The sequence below is a fragment of the Heteronotia binoei genome, chromosome 6 (assembly GCF_032191835.1).
Source record: "Heteronotia binoei isolate CCM8104 ecotype False Entrance Well chromosome 6, APGP_CSIRO_Hbin_v1, whole genome shotgun sequence".
Classification (NCBI taxonomy): domain Eukaryota; kingdom Metazoa; phylum Chordata; class Lepidosauria; order Squamata; family Gekkonidae; genus Heteronotia; species Heteronotia binoei.
In genome coordinates this window covers 42,180,101-42,194,205 of record NC_083228.1, presented here as the reverse complement: position 1 = coordinate 42,194,205, position 14,105 = coordinate 42,180,101, and the positions used below count along the sequence as shown (strand labels likewise).

Genomic DNA, 14,105 nt, shown 5'->3' with positions numbered 1-14,105 from the left:
ACACGTTCGGGAGTGTCAGTAAAACCGCATGGATAGTTTACATTCCTGATAAGCCTGCATATTCTTTTCACAGGCAGACAAAGACATTGTATTACTCCAAGTTGCTGTTCTAAAACAATGACATATCCAAAGTCTATGACATTGCTAGGGCCTACTTCTCTCAGATGGACTCTGAAAGTAATTCCAGGTAGCTTCTGCAATTAGACCATCCATGATTCTTTTGATAAGAGTTTATCACAGGGACAAATCAACGTGATGAGACTATACTGTATTTTTAAAAAAAGATTAAGGGACAGTCTGGCTTGGGGGAAAGAGGTGCTTAGATCAATGATATCCACTCAAGGAGTCAGCTCTTCCTCAAGCTGTGATTTCACTGCTCCCCTCCCCACATATGCATTGGCTTAGAAGGGTCTGGGCCCAGAGGCATAAGAATCCTTCCAACATTAAATGAGAGGACATCCCAGAGTTTTCAGTAACTAGACCATCCTCTCATTTAGCACTGAGAGGGATGCCAGGCAGCTAGGAAGGAAGCCAGAAAACAGTGCTGCCTTATGCCTAGCCAGTGCCATTCTTCACGTCCTCCCAGATCAGCTTTGTGAGATACTCAGATCATTGTATCTGTTATTCTTCACTCTATTATTGTACCATCTTTAGCATATTGCTTGAGTTGTAATGAAGGTTTAGCTTTACAGTTATACACTGTGTGAAAAACAAAAGCTGTGTTAATAAAAACAGTTATTACCATATCCTGCTTCAGACTCCTCACCCCCAAATGACTTCACTAGTGATAGGGAGTGTGTTTGGTTTAAACTGGCAAAATCTGGAGTTAAAAGTGCCATAATTCAGCTGCATGGTTAAGGTTGAATGGTCTGGTTGGTTGGATCAAAAAGCTTTCCCATATCCTCTGCACATTTTTCTTCTTTGCAGTTGTTGGATGTCCTGGGAGCCAAGTCTTGGTGCATTTTATGGACCTGTCGCATTCATCGTCCTGGTTACCTGCATTTATTTCTTGTGCACATATGTGCAGTTGAGGCGCCACCCAGAACGCAAGTATGAATTGAAGGAAAGGACAGAGGATCAGCAGAGGCTTGCAAGTCCTGAGGTTGGCCATAGTCACATTACGGATGCTGGGTCGGTCTCCCAGGCTACATGCTCAATGATTTCTTCTTCCTTACTGGAAAATGAGCATTCATTTAAGGCTCAACTTCGAGCAGCAGCATTCACTTTGTTCCTGTTTACCGCCACTTGGACCTTTGGCGCACTTGCTGTTTCCCAAGGACATTTCTTGGATATGATCTTTAGCTGTCTATATGGAGCATTTTGTGTGACCTTAGGGCTCTTTATCCTGATTCATCACTGTGCAAAGCGAGATGATGTTTGGCATTGCTGGTGGTCCTGTTGCCCATCTAGAAGAAACACATATTCGGTGCAAGTTAACGTCCGTCCAAAAGTTAACGTCAATGGGGAAAACCAGGTTCATGCACCGTGCCTGCAGGAGTCACCTTGCCCTACTAAGTCAGCTGTTTTTAATCACCCAGCTGCAAGTCACTGCAAACTTACTAATTTACAGGCTGTGCAAAACCACGTCAACTGCCTTTCGCCAGTTACACCGTGCTGTGCAAAAATGCACTGTGATCAACTCCTGGAAGATGATGCTCATATTCACGTACACAATGAGGGGACTTTCAGACCCAACATGCACATTCACAGATGTCTGAAAAGCAGAACTAAGCCACGCTATTTCAGCCGGCACCGAGCTGCAGGTGACAGAGAGTATGCTTACCACATTCCTTCCAGTATTGATGGTAGCATCCACAGCTCACACACAGACAGTCCACACAGCACACATGACAGCCAGTCAGGGCACAGGCGGCCATGTTGTGCAAAAAATGATCCATATCCTACCCTCAGCCAGCCTGAAAGCAGCGATGTGAGTACTGTGATTTACAGCTGTGCTAAAGTGCCCGAAAGTGACCCAATGCACCATACAGCTCATTTTGAGATGCACCCACGGACACAGTCCTTGCCCTTTAGCACAACCAGCCACAATGGGATTCTAAAGGGAACCATGCATGAAGCCATGATCTACGGTTCCGACAGTACAGGAAATATCAAAACTGGCCCTTGGAAGAATGAAACTACTGTGTAGTTTTCCTCTTAACAGCTCACACCATCTTAATCTTTGTTTTCCTTCTAAAATGAGTGAGATACATGTTTGTGTAGCACATGAGTCAATTGTACATGCTTTCAACTTTGTTTTCTTAATAAGAAGAGGCTTTTAAAAAGCAGTAGCAGTTTTGTAAAAAGAATGGTGGAACATGGTTCTGGGGCGATACAAAACGAAACCCTGAAAGGTGATTTGAGGCAATATGTGAATGTGAGGCAATATCCTTTTGTTGTGACACATTATATTTCTTTTTTTTTCCTTTTGCTTTGTTTAAAGTTCTGTATTAATGTCTGACACTTTTATACACATATCAACATCACAGCCTTTCCTGGGTTATTTTTTTAATAGTAAAATTATTAGAGTTGTTGTTCCCTTTATCCTGGAAGTTACAGTAATAGAAAGATTAGGATAATTTTCTAAATGGACTAATACAGCTTTTTCAGACACACAAAAGTGATACTGCCTCTAAAGACCTCCTGTAGTGTAGCTTATGGCTTGTAAAATCTCTTAGTGTACAGTCACTGTTATGTCTCTCTTCAAGCCGATAGAAGTGCTAGGTAGCGTCCCTGTTAACATCGCTGGTGCTGTATTGGTTGTACTTTTTTTTTTGCATGACACACCTCAAGGTAATACCGTTTGCTGTTTTCTAGTGTTAAAATCTGTAAAATGAGAAAAAAAATGTAAAAGGCTGTGATAATTCCTGTTGGTATTAACCTAGGATATTTTGAATCTACAAAAAAAAAAGATTTTAAAAATCTACTGCACTATTGACAGTGGCACAATCCCTTGTATAAGGTTATATGATAGCTTTGATAAGGGTCCACTCTAATGTCTCCTCTGGGCATGCACTATTCATTGTCTGTGGCACTGTGCAGTGTAATAGCTGTTTCCACCACTTTCACCCCTCTGTAAGTATGCTTTTTGGAACCCAATGGCAAGCTGTCTGGCAATCTTTTTTAAAATTATTTTTGATAACAAAAAGTGTGTTATCATTAACTCTTTGAGGACTACTGTCATTTAACTGAACAAATCAGCTAGGGCACAATCCAGGTCCAGATCAGCCCTTTTAAGAACCTCTGTTGTTGGTTTGTTGATTTGTTTTCTTAATGGGAAAGCAGCCTGCTTCATTTTCCCCTGATATACACTGAGCTTAGCAGGGTCCACAATTGCCAGACTTGGGCCAGGCCGTATCCTTGGTCTAGTTTGGTGCCAGTTTGGTGTAGTGGTTAAGTGTGCGGACTCTTATCTGGGAGAACCGGGTTTGATTCCCCACTCCTCCACTTGCACCTGCTGGAATGGCCTTGGGTCAGCCATAGCTCTGGCAGAGGTTGTCCTTGAAAGGGCAGTTGCTGTGAGAGCCCTCTCCAGCCCCACCCACCTCACAGGAGATTGTGAGCCGCTCTGAGACTCTTCGGAGTGGAGGGCGGGATATAAATCCAATATCTTCTTCTTCTAGTTTTGGGAAGGGAGACATTTACATGCAGGTATTACTTTACATAGTGCTGATAATAGCAAAGTAGTCTACAGTCCTCAGAAAAGGGAAGGCTACATCACTTTAAAGAAGCATACTTTAAAATATACTTTAAAGAAGCATACTTTAAAATATATATCTATATATTTATGAACACTCTAATTTTAGGTGAAATCCCCTTTTCTCCCATGTCCTGGAATCCTCTGCCAAAGCACATTTAGGATTATCTTTATTCTTTAATGCAAATTTGACCTTCAGAAGCAGCACTTTTCTGTTGATTTATTCTGCTCAGCTCCAGGACATTAGGGTCAGCAATGTCCTCTATTCATGATGCTTTGGGCAAGCAATTTTTTTTTAGAGATACCCATGAACATCTGGACACAAAGCATCAAGTCACAAGGAAAATGTAGAATTATAATTACCATTATTTTTACTTTTTTAGCTAAAAGAGTCTGGTTATAAATTGCTGGGATAATAGGAATGGGATCATAAAGCTAGATGAGGGGGAAATGTCTGCAGTGAAAGAGAACAGTATTTCCACATTTTAAAAGAACAAGCACAATGTTATATGGTTACTAATGGAAATGTATAGACATATACAAGTTTAAGTAACGATGATGTTACTTGTAATCTAGACAATTCCTTAGGATGGAAAATTCACTTCTAATGGATTTATTTTGTCATGATCTTTACAGAGTTCAACCAATCATGTGTTTCTTTATCAGCATGTTTGAATTCTTCCATTTATGATATGTACGAATCTCTTTCCTAACAAGTGTACATAACAGATTATTATCCTTGTTGGAATGTTATAAAAAATATATATATACATGTCAGATGAATGTTTTCTGCAGCGTTTGCAGGTGGGAATTAGTACTCAAAGGGTTAATGCTCAGTATCTGAGTGCAAGGAATTTTTGTGTTTTTTTCTGTAATTTTATAAAGTTCAAATATATATATATATATATATTGTAAATTACAGCAAATAATGTATCCATTGTGTGTATGTGTGTGTGTGTGTTATGTGTGTCTTTCCAAGGTGAACAAAGCAGAAAATGCACTAGATGGGTGTTTTGAGTTTTGAACCGTGTTCCGCCTTTACATGATGGCTTCTTTTAGATGATGCAAAAAAGGAAAAAAAATGCCCTAAGCTTTATTCTGTATATGCTGTATATGCTTGAACTGTCTCAGAACTAAAATATAGTATTTTGCATTGTGTGCATAATATATTTTCTTTTTCATCATTCTTTTCCATGTATATGTTACAGTCATTCCACAACATCAGTGCAACTATGTAGGCATAGGTATAATGTTAAATGCCAGATCTCTGTATCTCAGCGATATTTATACTACCTTGTAATAGATAAGTCTTAGAAGGTCTCTAGAATTATGCAAATTAGTTTACACACACTGAGGTCCAAGTTAAATAGTCACTTTTCAGGAACAGAGTCATTGAAGTTCTCCAGCTTATGGTTTCTCTTGCCACTGTTGTTCCGTCTGACACACATAAAGAGAGATACTTAAATGGGTGCTGCTTTCCACAGAAGATCTTCTGTCATACACTTCTCCTGAAGACTAACGTTCAATATTGAAACACCTTTCATTTATTGTGTCTGAATATTAAGTCAGCAAATATTTCTGGGCTAATTTGGGGAGGGGGGAAAGATGTTATGCAATAATCTGTTTGCAAATTATTTTTTTTAGAAAATATACAGTATAATTGCAGAGTAGAAGAATATGATGTTAAATAAATTTAAAATGTTTTGTAACATCAGATGTGACCCCAATTTATTTGTGCTTTTGCCTTTTTGAAGATAGAACAGATAATTTTATGTACTCTGTAGATAAAGTGTGGTCTGGTTTATATATTCACCTGTCAGCACTAGGTTTTGGATACAGTGTTCCAGTAAAACATCATTGCATGTATAATTCTGGGAGCAATACTAAGAAGGTCTACTCAGAGATAAGGCCTATTTTACTTAATGGGGCTTACTTTCTGAGAGTGTTCTTAGGACTGCAGCCTTTTTGTACATATTCCTAAATGAATGAGGAGTCCCATGCACAGAACAGTTCAGGAGTTGGGGGAGGTTCTCTCTCTCTCACACACACACACACACAAACACACACACACACAGCAAGTCTAGGATTCTGCTGATCAGTGGTGAATCCCAGAAAAGTGGAAGTGGCAAAATCCAGTCCTTCCATTCTCTGCTCTGCTTCACTGACGCAATATCTTATATCAAACTGCACTTGCATGGTTCTGGGAAATGGATCATCTGCTGGGTCAAGGCATTTATGTAGCATTCTTAGGAAAGTTTGTATGTTTACTTACATATGAATAATATAGAAATTGCAGAGCATTTTTTTACATTTACTACCAGTTTGAGGCAGTAAACAAACCTGAGCCTCAAAAGGTAATTTTCTGTTAAAAGAGGAAACATTTGGGTAGGGTTTAGCTACAATATTGTACTGCAGGGGTGGCCAACGGTAACTCTCCAGATGTTTTTTGCCTACAACTCCATCAGCCCCAGCCAGCAACAAACATCTGGAGAGCTACCGTTGGCCACCCCTGTTGTACTGATGTATTGTGTGGAATACAAGGGGGAAATTATATATATATATATATATATATATATATATATGTGTGTGTGTTTGAAGGCCTGTTTTTGATAATTCAAAATGAAGGCAAGATTGGCTGAGTCCTATATAGTGCACTATTCTTGCATCAAATGTTTTGTTCAATATGTTACCATTGTTGTATTCAGTTCACTGTAGGTCTTTGTATACATATCCTGTTATTGCTAGAAGCCAAGAATCACCTTGCTGAATCAGACCTAGCTCCATCAAGTGCAGCTTTCTTTTTCAAGCCTCAGCCATGCCAGATGCTTCTTGAAAGCTCATAAACGGAGCACAAATCACCTATCCCTTTACAAGAGACAGGTATGCCAAGCAAGGGATGCAATTTCTCCTAACTCTTCCTTAAATGAATTCTGAAACCTCCCTAGCCTATGTCAGTTTTATTTCACTGAAATATATATGTATATGGTTACCTTGCTTTTAAAAAATCAAATTAATTCTGGACAAATTAATGAAATGCACTAAAAGATTTGTGATCTTTGGTATATGAAGATTACAGCTGATAAAGGAAACATATGCTTATGGCTTCTTTGTCAACAGCTAAAGACATCCCTTACCAGGGCTTTTATTTTTGTAGCAGGAACTCCTTTGTCTATTAGGCCGCATACCCCTGTTGTAGCCAATTCCCCAAGAGCGTACAGGGCTCTTAGTACAGGGCCTACTGTAAGCTCCAGGAGGTTTGGCTACATCAGGGGTGTGCGGCCTAATATGCAAAGGAGTTCCTGCTACAAAAAAAAGCCCTGAACAAGAGAAGAAAATTTAAAGGGCAGGGACTGGAAGGTTCTAACAAGGAGCACGGGATAATTCATCACATCTTTCCAGCTTTACCCAAGTTGACAACGTTTAAACTTTAGCAAATAGGCTTTACCAAGTTGACAATTTTTAAACTTTAACAAATGCCCTTGTGCCCATGTTTCTTCTGCAAATTTAGCAAAGCAAAGCATATTTTCCCAAAATCTGGGATAGATAAATTTGCCACGCTATTCCTCAAAGTTCCAGCAAACCCTAGATCTCTGCTCCCATGCTGACCCAGGACAGTAAGTTCTCGATCTATACCTGTTATACCATAAACTCAGCCATGAATTCTTACAGCTGTACCTTCTTTGTGTGGCATTTTCCATCAATCTCAATAGGCTGATGCTCACTGAATTTTTTCTGTTGAAGGCACCTCTATCACATTGGCTTGGCATCTGTCACCCTTACTAAGATTGTTGGAGGCAGGTTTATGGTTGTCCTCCTTATGCTACTGTATTTTCCCACATTCTTGTGGTGTTTTTATAATTGCTATGTATGGGCCAAAGATGGAACCAGTAAAAACCCAGTTCACTTGCACGTTTGTTTATTTTTTATTCCTGAGAGAAGTGATGTTGACATTCAGAATGTCATGTATCACAAATGTTTTTGAAGCTCAGCTCAGATATTTGGGCCAAGGCTTGATTCATGGGTTTGTTCATAGAAGTGGAGCTCTCTCATAAGTAAAAAAGGCAATCCCAAAGTAACATGTAAAACCTCCCTTGGAATAAACAGGATCCAGGTTGTCTGGCCTTCATTGGCATCCCTACCCCACCAAACAACCAACAGCTATCAATCATTGTTTGAAGAAAGCCAAGTTAAAAAAAAAATACAGTGGATGAAGAAGACAATTATAGACCAGGATAGGATAAACCAGGGTTCCAGGTTGGTTTCCAAATGTAAAATGTATTTTGTTATAAATGTTTGTAAATACTAGCATCATACAGTTCTCTCTGAAAATGTACAAGTGTTCAAAGGGAAAAGAAGAAAGGCAATGCTTCACATTGTTCCAAATGAACCATTTGTGTTTGATTATCCTTAGCAGTATATGTGTTTTCTCCAATTCTGAAACCAGCATGAGACATGCACCTCTGAGATTTCATTGCTGACAATGAAAAATGGCAGCTTTGGCAAGCCTATGCTTCGGTGTGGAAAGAAAATGTTTCTTAATAACATACAAATACTTTGTGCCCTCTACTCTTGCAGCACCAAGTTCAGACTCTGTAACCTAGTTCTGGGCACAAACTTCCCCATTTTTTGCTCAAGGTGAAGAGCCCTGAGTTTCTCTTGTACTGAATCAATGCCATCCATGCACACGCCTGTCAACTTGCATAACAGGTCTTTTAGCTAGAAAGCCCCTGGAGCTGAAATCCTACTTGGTGAAAGATTGCCCCCCCCAACCCAATTTCAGCCTGGCTACATAACCCTATATATAGTTATGCTAAAGTAAGCTATTAGAGTCATACTTGTTAGTAAGTAAATTTAGGATTAAAGCTTCATTTCTTTAAAAAAAAAATTCAAAGGTAAGATGTGTCTTTTTATTCAAACCAATAGCCCATCAGGCCCTCCAGTTTTGAAAACTGGAGAATGATGGTGGGGGGGAGGGGTAGTCTACAAACCTACAGCTTGGGAAATGAAGAGGAGCAGAGAGCAAAAGCAAATGATTTGTGATGGAACTCCAGTTGCTAAACTGACAGTACAATCCTAAACATGTTTGCACCATTCTAAATCCATTGACATCAATAGACTTACAAGGTTGTAACTCCATTTAGGATTGCACTGCAGGGGTGTGGCCAGACCTACCCCTTAAAGCGAGATGGAAGAGCCTTTTTCTGGACCGGGGCAGAAAAATCCGACATGGCAGCGTTCACATGAACAGTGGTATAAAGGGTTGGTCCCGTTAGTGAAAAGCAGTTGATCGATCACATGGTGATGGTGATTTCTGGGAGGGGGGGTCCATTGAACATGCGCCCAACTGTTTGGAGCTGGGAAATCAAACCTTGCTTCAGCAGCAGGGGGGAAGGGGGAAAGTTTCCGGAATTAACGTTGCCGATCCAAACCACAGAACTGCCAGGAATTATTTTCCTAGAAATTGGCAGTGACAATGATATCTTGAAATCCTCCACATTGAAAAAAAAAGAATTTTTTCCTGTTCTGAATAGTGGGATAACGTCCCCCCCCCCCTCCGATCCTGTGTTGATTGGAGAAGCAGAAGCGTCACCTCAGATTCCCGGATGATCTGGCAATGCGCATGTCTGTGAGGTGAGAGGCAGTATTGCGCGTGAGCTGTCCAAACAACAAAAAGTCGATCCTGTGCCGCTGTTTTGAAAAAGGACTGGACTTTTTCTACAGTCAAATTAACCCGATATACATGTGGGGCAAGTCGGGATGATAACGACTCCGCATCGTTTGACAGATGTGAATGTCTGGACGTTCGCTTTAACTCCGCATGGGGGGCGTGGGTGAGTCGTGGTTAATGTTCCGTCTGACCGCACCCCAGGTTTAATACTATCCATTCATATTCCCTTAGTTGTATTACATCACATCAAGCTATATAATTAACCCTTGTGCATTTAGAAAGTCTGTTTCTTTACCTGATGACATGGGTCCAAGTAAGAATCACTTGAACAAACTGTATTTTCAGTGAGGAAAATAATGAATGAGGTGTACAGCGAATCATAATGCTGTTTTAAGAACTGTGGCCAAATAGTAAAAATCAAGGGAATTCAATTCTGAGATTGTCTATTCTTTTTTTGTATGCAGCCTTCATCATGTGGACAAATATGACATAATTAATGTATCTCTGACTACCTACCAGTCACCACACCGTTTGTGATCTAGGGGGCTATAATTGTTGTCATTCATAAACCTAGCAAAGTGAGTCATTTATTTCACAAATGTGATCAACAACCATTTGTGTCCCTACATCTTAGCTTTAGAGGTAATGTTCTGTTTTTTCCCCCCAGCAGTTAACTTTCAAATGAGATTAAATTCTGGTGAAGGGAGCTGTAATAGTTGTCTGCCCAATGTATTAGCTGCATGTGAACAGAAAATTCTTTATTTACTAGATCTTTCACAGCTGCAAATGCTCACCCCGGCCTTCCAACATGCCATTCTCATTAGCTACAGATCAAAATGATGGTGTCTTTTTACTTCAAGAGCTGGTCCTTTCCCAACAAACATTTTTTTTCTGCAACAACATGACACAAGAGGTACCCTAATAATCCATCAAACTCATTCATAATGTTTGTGGCACTAACAGAAACAGTGATTTGATTGCTGTTAATCTGACTCTCCTTCCAAATGAATCTCATTTTAGTTTCCTTTTGTACTGAAATAGAGTATTATGTGTAATACCAACTGCAAGGGCCCTGCAGGCAGGCAATGGGAAAATTGGTTTTCTGATGATGACCTATTTTTTTGCAGGGAGACAATAAGATTACTAAATTGAGGTACAGCTGATATGATTGCCCAAGGCCACCCCTAAGCTCCTTTTGCAGCCTGTGATGAAGGGTCACCTTGTTTCAGCTTTCGGTAAACTGTGAAATAAGCTCTCACAAATTCAACGCTGTGTCTGAGGCCTAAGAGAAATACCTGACACTTAAGTTGACATGAGACAATTATTATAGGTAAATATCAGCCATCCTGGTTTACCAGAACCAAAGAGGAGCCCTGCTGGATCAGATAATTACCCATTTCCAAAAACAGTCAACCAGATACTGGCAAAGCACCTAGTCAAAATGATGCAGCTCTTTTACAGACTTCCATCTGGAGATGATGAATAAGGACTGCATCCTCTTCATGTAAATTTGGTGAAAGCACAGAAAGATCTACTATAGGCTTGTGCTAATTGTGACCCACCATGCTTAATTCAGCCCAGCAGTCATTTTAGCCATCCAGGAACCTGACCCTTGTCCTCTCCTGGTTTCTGTTTGCAAAATAAAACTCTCTAGGAAAAGGAAAGGTCCCCTTTGCAAGCACCAGTTGTTTCCATCTCCGGGGTTATGTTGCTTTCACAAGGTTTTCACGGCAGACTTTTTACGGGGTGGTTCGCCATTCCCTTCCCCAGTCATCTACACTTCCCCCCCAGCAAGCTGGGTACTCATTTTACCAACCTTGGAAGGTTGGAAGGCTGAGTCAACCTCGAGCCGGCTACCTGAAAACCCACCTACGCCAGGGATCAAACTCAGGTCGTGAGCAGAGTACTGCAGCTTTAACACTCTGTGCCATGGGGCTCCTATAGACAGGCTAAAGTAAAAAATGCTTTTTGAATTCAAGATTAATTCACACACTCTTGACAGTTTTGAAATTGTTTGGAAAATAAATAAGGTGGCATGTTCTTCAGAGTTTGTCCTGTTATATGTTTACCAAAGGCTGCAGCTCACTAATTGGGCAGGACTAACAAAAGATCCAATTCCCCAAGGCTTCATTTTCTGTAGAATGATTTCTCAGAAAAGGCAGGCTACCAAGCATTCCTACAGCCAGGACAGAAGTCAAACTGGCTTGCTCTTCCATCTTTTGCATTGGCTTGCTGGCCCATCTAGAAAAACCTTTGCTTACAACAGTATGATGCAGCCATGATGAAGCCTCTTGTGAATATCTTTGTTCACTCATGAACACTTTGAGTTCCTCTTCCAGCACCCCATCTTCAGCAGATGCTTGCAAGTCTGCATCGTTTTGTCCTTAGATTTTAGATCCTTGACATTTGCCCTGACCAGCACAGTGTCTCTCCACTATAAGTTGGATATTTTAGTCCTTGATTGAATTTTTATTACCCTTCCTCCATAGAACTCTGAAAACAAAATTGCTACACAAGTGGCAGTTTTCTGAGCAGTGAGTCCCTGGGGAACTTGGGTTGGTTCCCTGTGAAAGAGTGCTAGAGACTTACACCATTTTTTTTCTAGAACAGGGTGACCAAACTGTGGTTGGGGAGCCACATGTGGCTCTTTTACACATTGTGTGGCGCCTAAAGCCCCCCACTCCACCCTGCCAGCTGGCTTGGAGAAGGTATTTCTCCGTTTAAATCACTTCTCCAAGCCAAGCCAGCCAGCAGCTTGGAAAATGCCTTTAAAGTTAAAGTTGCTTTCTTTTCTCCTCCTATTTTCCTTCCTTCCTTCCTTCCTTCCTTCCTTCCTTCCTTCCTTCCTTCCTTCCTTCCTTCCTTCCTGTCTTGCAGCTCTCAAACATCTGACGATCATGTCTTGTGGCTCTCAAACATCAGACATTTATCCTAGGTGGCTCTTAAGTGTTAAGCAAGTTTGGCCACCCCTGTTCTTGAATTTGCTTTATTTTACAAACTGTAGCAGCAAGTGGAAGCACAAAAACACTCCCACAAGCGAGCATATCTAAGTACTATATCAGATCCTCTGAGAAAGTGAAATCCAGGTGCTTCAACCAACTCTCAGAAATGGCTGCTTCTCTCGCTATTGCTTTTCCAGATAGATACATATCTGCTCCATCCCTCCATAGGCAGAAAACTCACCTCTTCCAGCCCCATAGGCTCTTGAACAAAACCATTTTCTGATGCTCAAGGGCTGTAACTGGAGACAGCTATAACAGTTGAGACATATTACCATTCCCTTTGTCATGTCAGATAGTCATATACCACAGTGATCCTAGGCCAAGTATAGGGGCCACAAGCATTTGCAAATTCCAAGCTCATTAGTATCTGTAGAACTTGCCCCATTTTACTCTTGCAGCAGCTTTACAAGGTAGGAAAGGATGATCCTCATGGGTGATGATTTGGATCTGAGTTTTTAATATCCAAACACCAGTGTTTGGCATAGTGACTGGAATGCTAGCATAGGATCTGGGAAATCCAGGCTGAAATCCTCACTCTGCCATTGATGCTTGCTGGGTGACTCAATCTCAGTGTAACCTACCTCACAGGGTTGTTGTAGTAAAGATAAAAAGGAAGAGGGGAAAATAATGTAAGCCACTTCTGGTTTCCCTGGGAGAGAGCATTGCATAAATAAATAAAATAATGTTTTAGCTATGGAACCGGTGAGCTAATTCCAAAAAGCCAAATTCTGCTCATGTTTTCCATGGGAAAAAAAAATATGAAACATATGAACAGAAGATGAATATCCCTATCTGTGGTAGGCTACAGCTCCCTGCCTCATATCCATGATGTGTGGTGTAGTGAGTAAGAGAGCTGGACTAATATCTGGCTGATGTGGGTTTGAATCCCTGTTCCTGCCATGGAAGCTTGCTGGGTGACCTTGGGCCAGTCACACACTCTCGACCTAACCTACCTCACAGGGTTGCTGTGAGGATAAAATGGAGGAGAGGAGAATGTTGTAAGCTGTTCTGGGTCCCCCGCTGGAGAGAAAGGTGAGGTACAAATGAATTAAATAAATTGAATAAGTGTTTAGAGAGGCACATCTTCCCCTTCCTTCATCCTGTGCAGAAAACTGGTGGAGACTGGTTGCTGTACTGTATTACAAAGATCACTCTGGCTCTTGGATGGCAGTTTTATCCAGGCAGGCAATAGGGGAACTGGGCTGGGGGAGGGTGGGGTTGTGGCCTTTCCTTTCAAGCTCTCCTTCTGTTAGTTTGCATCCCTGTTTGCTTTGATTGGCCCTGGATGAGTCAGCGTGTCATCGCTGCTGCTTTGATGGAGGCAGGATCCCTCCAGCCCCATCCTCATCATGACTTGGAAGCGAAAGCCTTTTATCTGAGCTGTGCGAGAGCGCATTCAGCTCAAGCCTCCGATTGAGGCTTTGAGGCAATCAAGCAAGAACAGCTCAGCCGAGGCTCTGGGGAAAAGAAAAATAAATGTTGCGCTGAAGTCGAGTGAAATATAAATAACGAAAAAAAACCCCTACACATTCATGTTGCATAAACATCACACACCAACATATGCCGAATGGCATGTGAAAAGAGAGGGGGAAATGCACCCTCTCAAACCTAGAGTTAACATTTCCCTTAGGCAAAGCCACTTAGGATATTTAAGACCTTGCTTGTCCTTCATAAACCTGAAATAGCTGGAGAAGATGTCGTTGCTGGCAAATGCGCTGGCACTTGCAGGAGAGCAATT

At 41.1% G+C, this 14,105-nt stretch overlaps 1 protein-coding gene across 2 annotated transcripts in view; it reads left to right on the top strand.

Annotated features, from left to right (window-relative positions):
* ADGRA1 (adhesion G protein-coupled receptor A1) overlaps positions 1 to 2,934 on the top strand; it is a 538,647-nt gene extending 535,713 nt beyond the window's left edge. For both annotated transcript variants that reach the window (XM_060241372.1, XM_060241374.1), the window contains one exon: positions 928 to 2,934. In XM_060241372.1, the coding sequence (XP_060097355.1) occupies positions 928 to 2,149 (1,222 nt within the window). In that variant the 3' untranslated portion in view covers positions 2,150 to 2,934. The remainder of the gene's footprint in view (positions 1 to 927) is intronic.
* Positions 2,935 to 14,105: the final 11,171 nt, after the last annotated feature.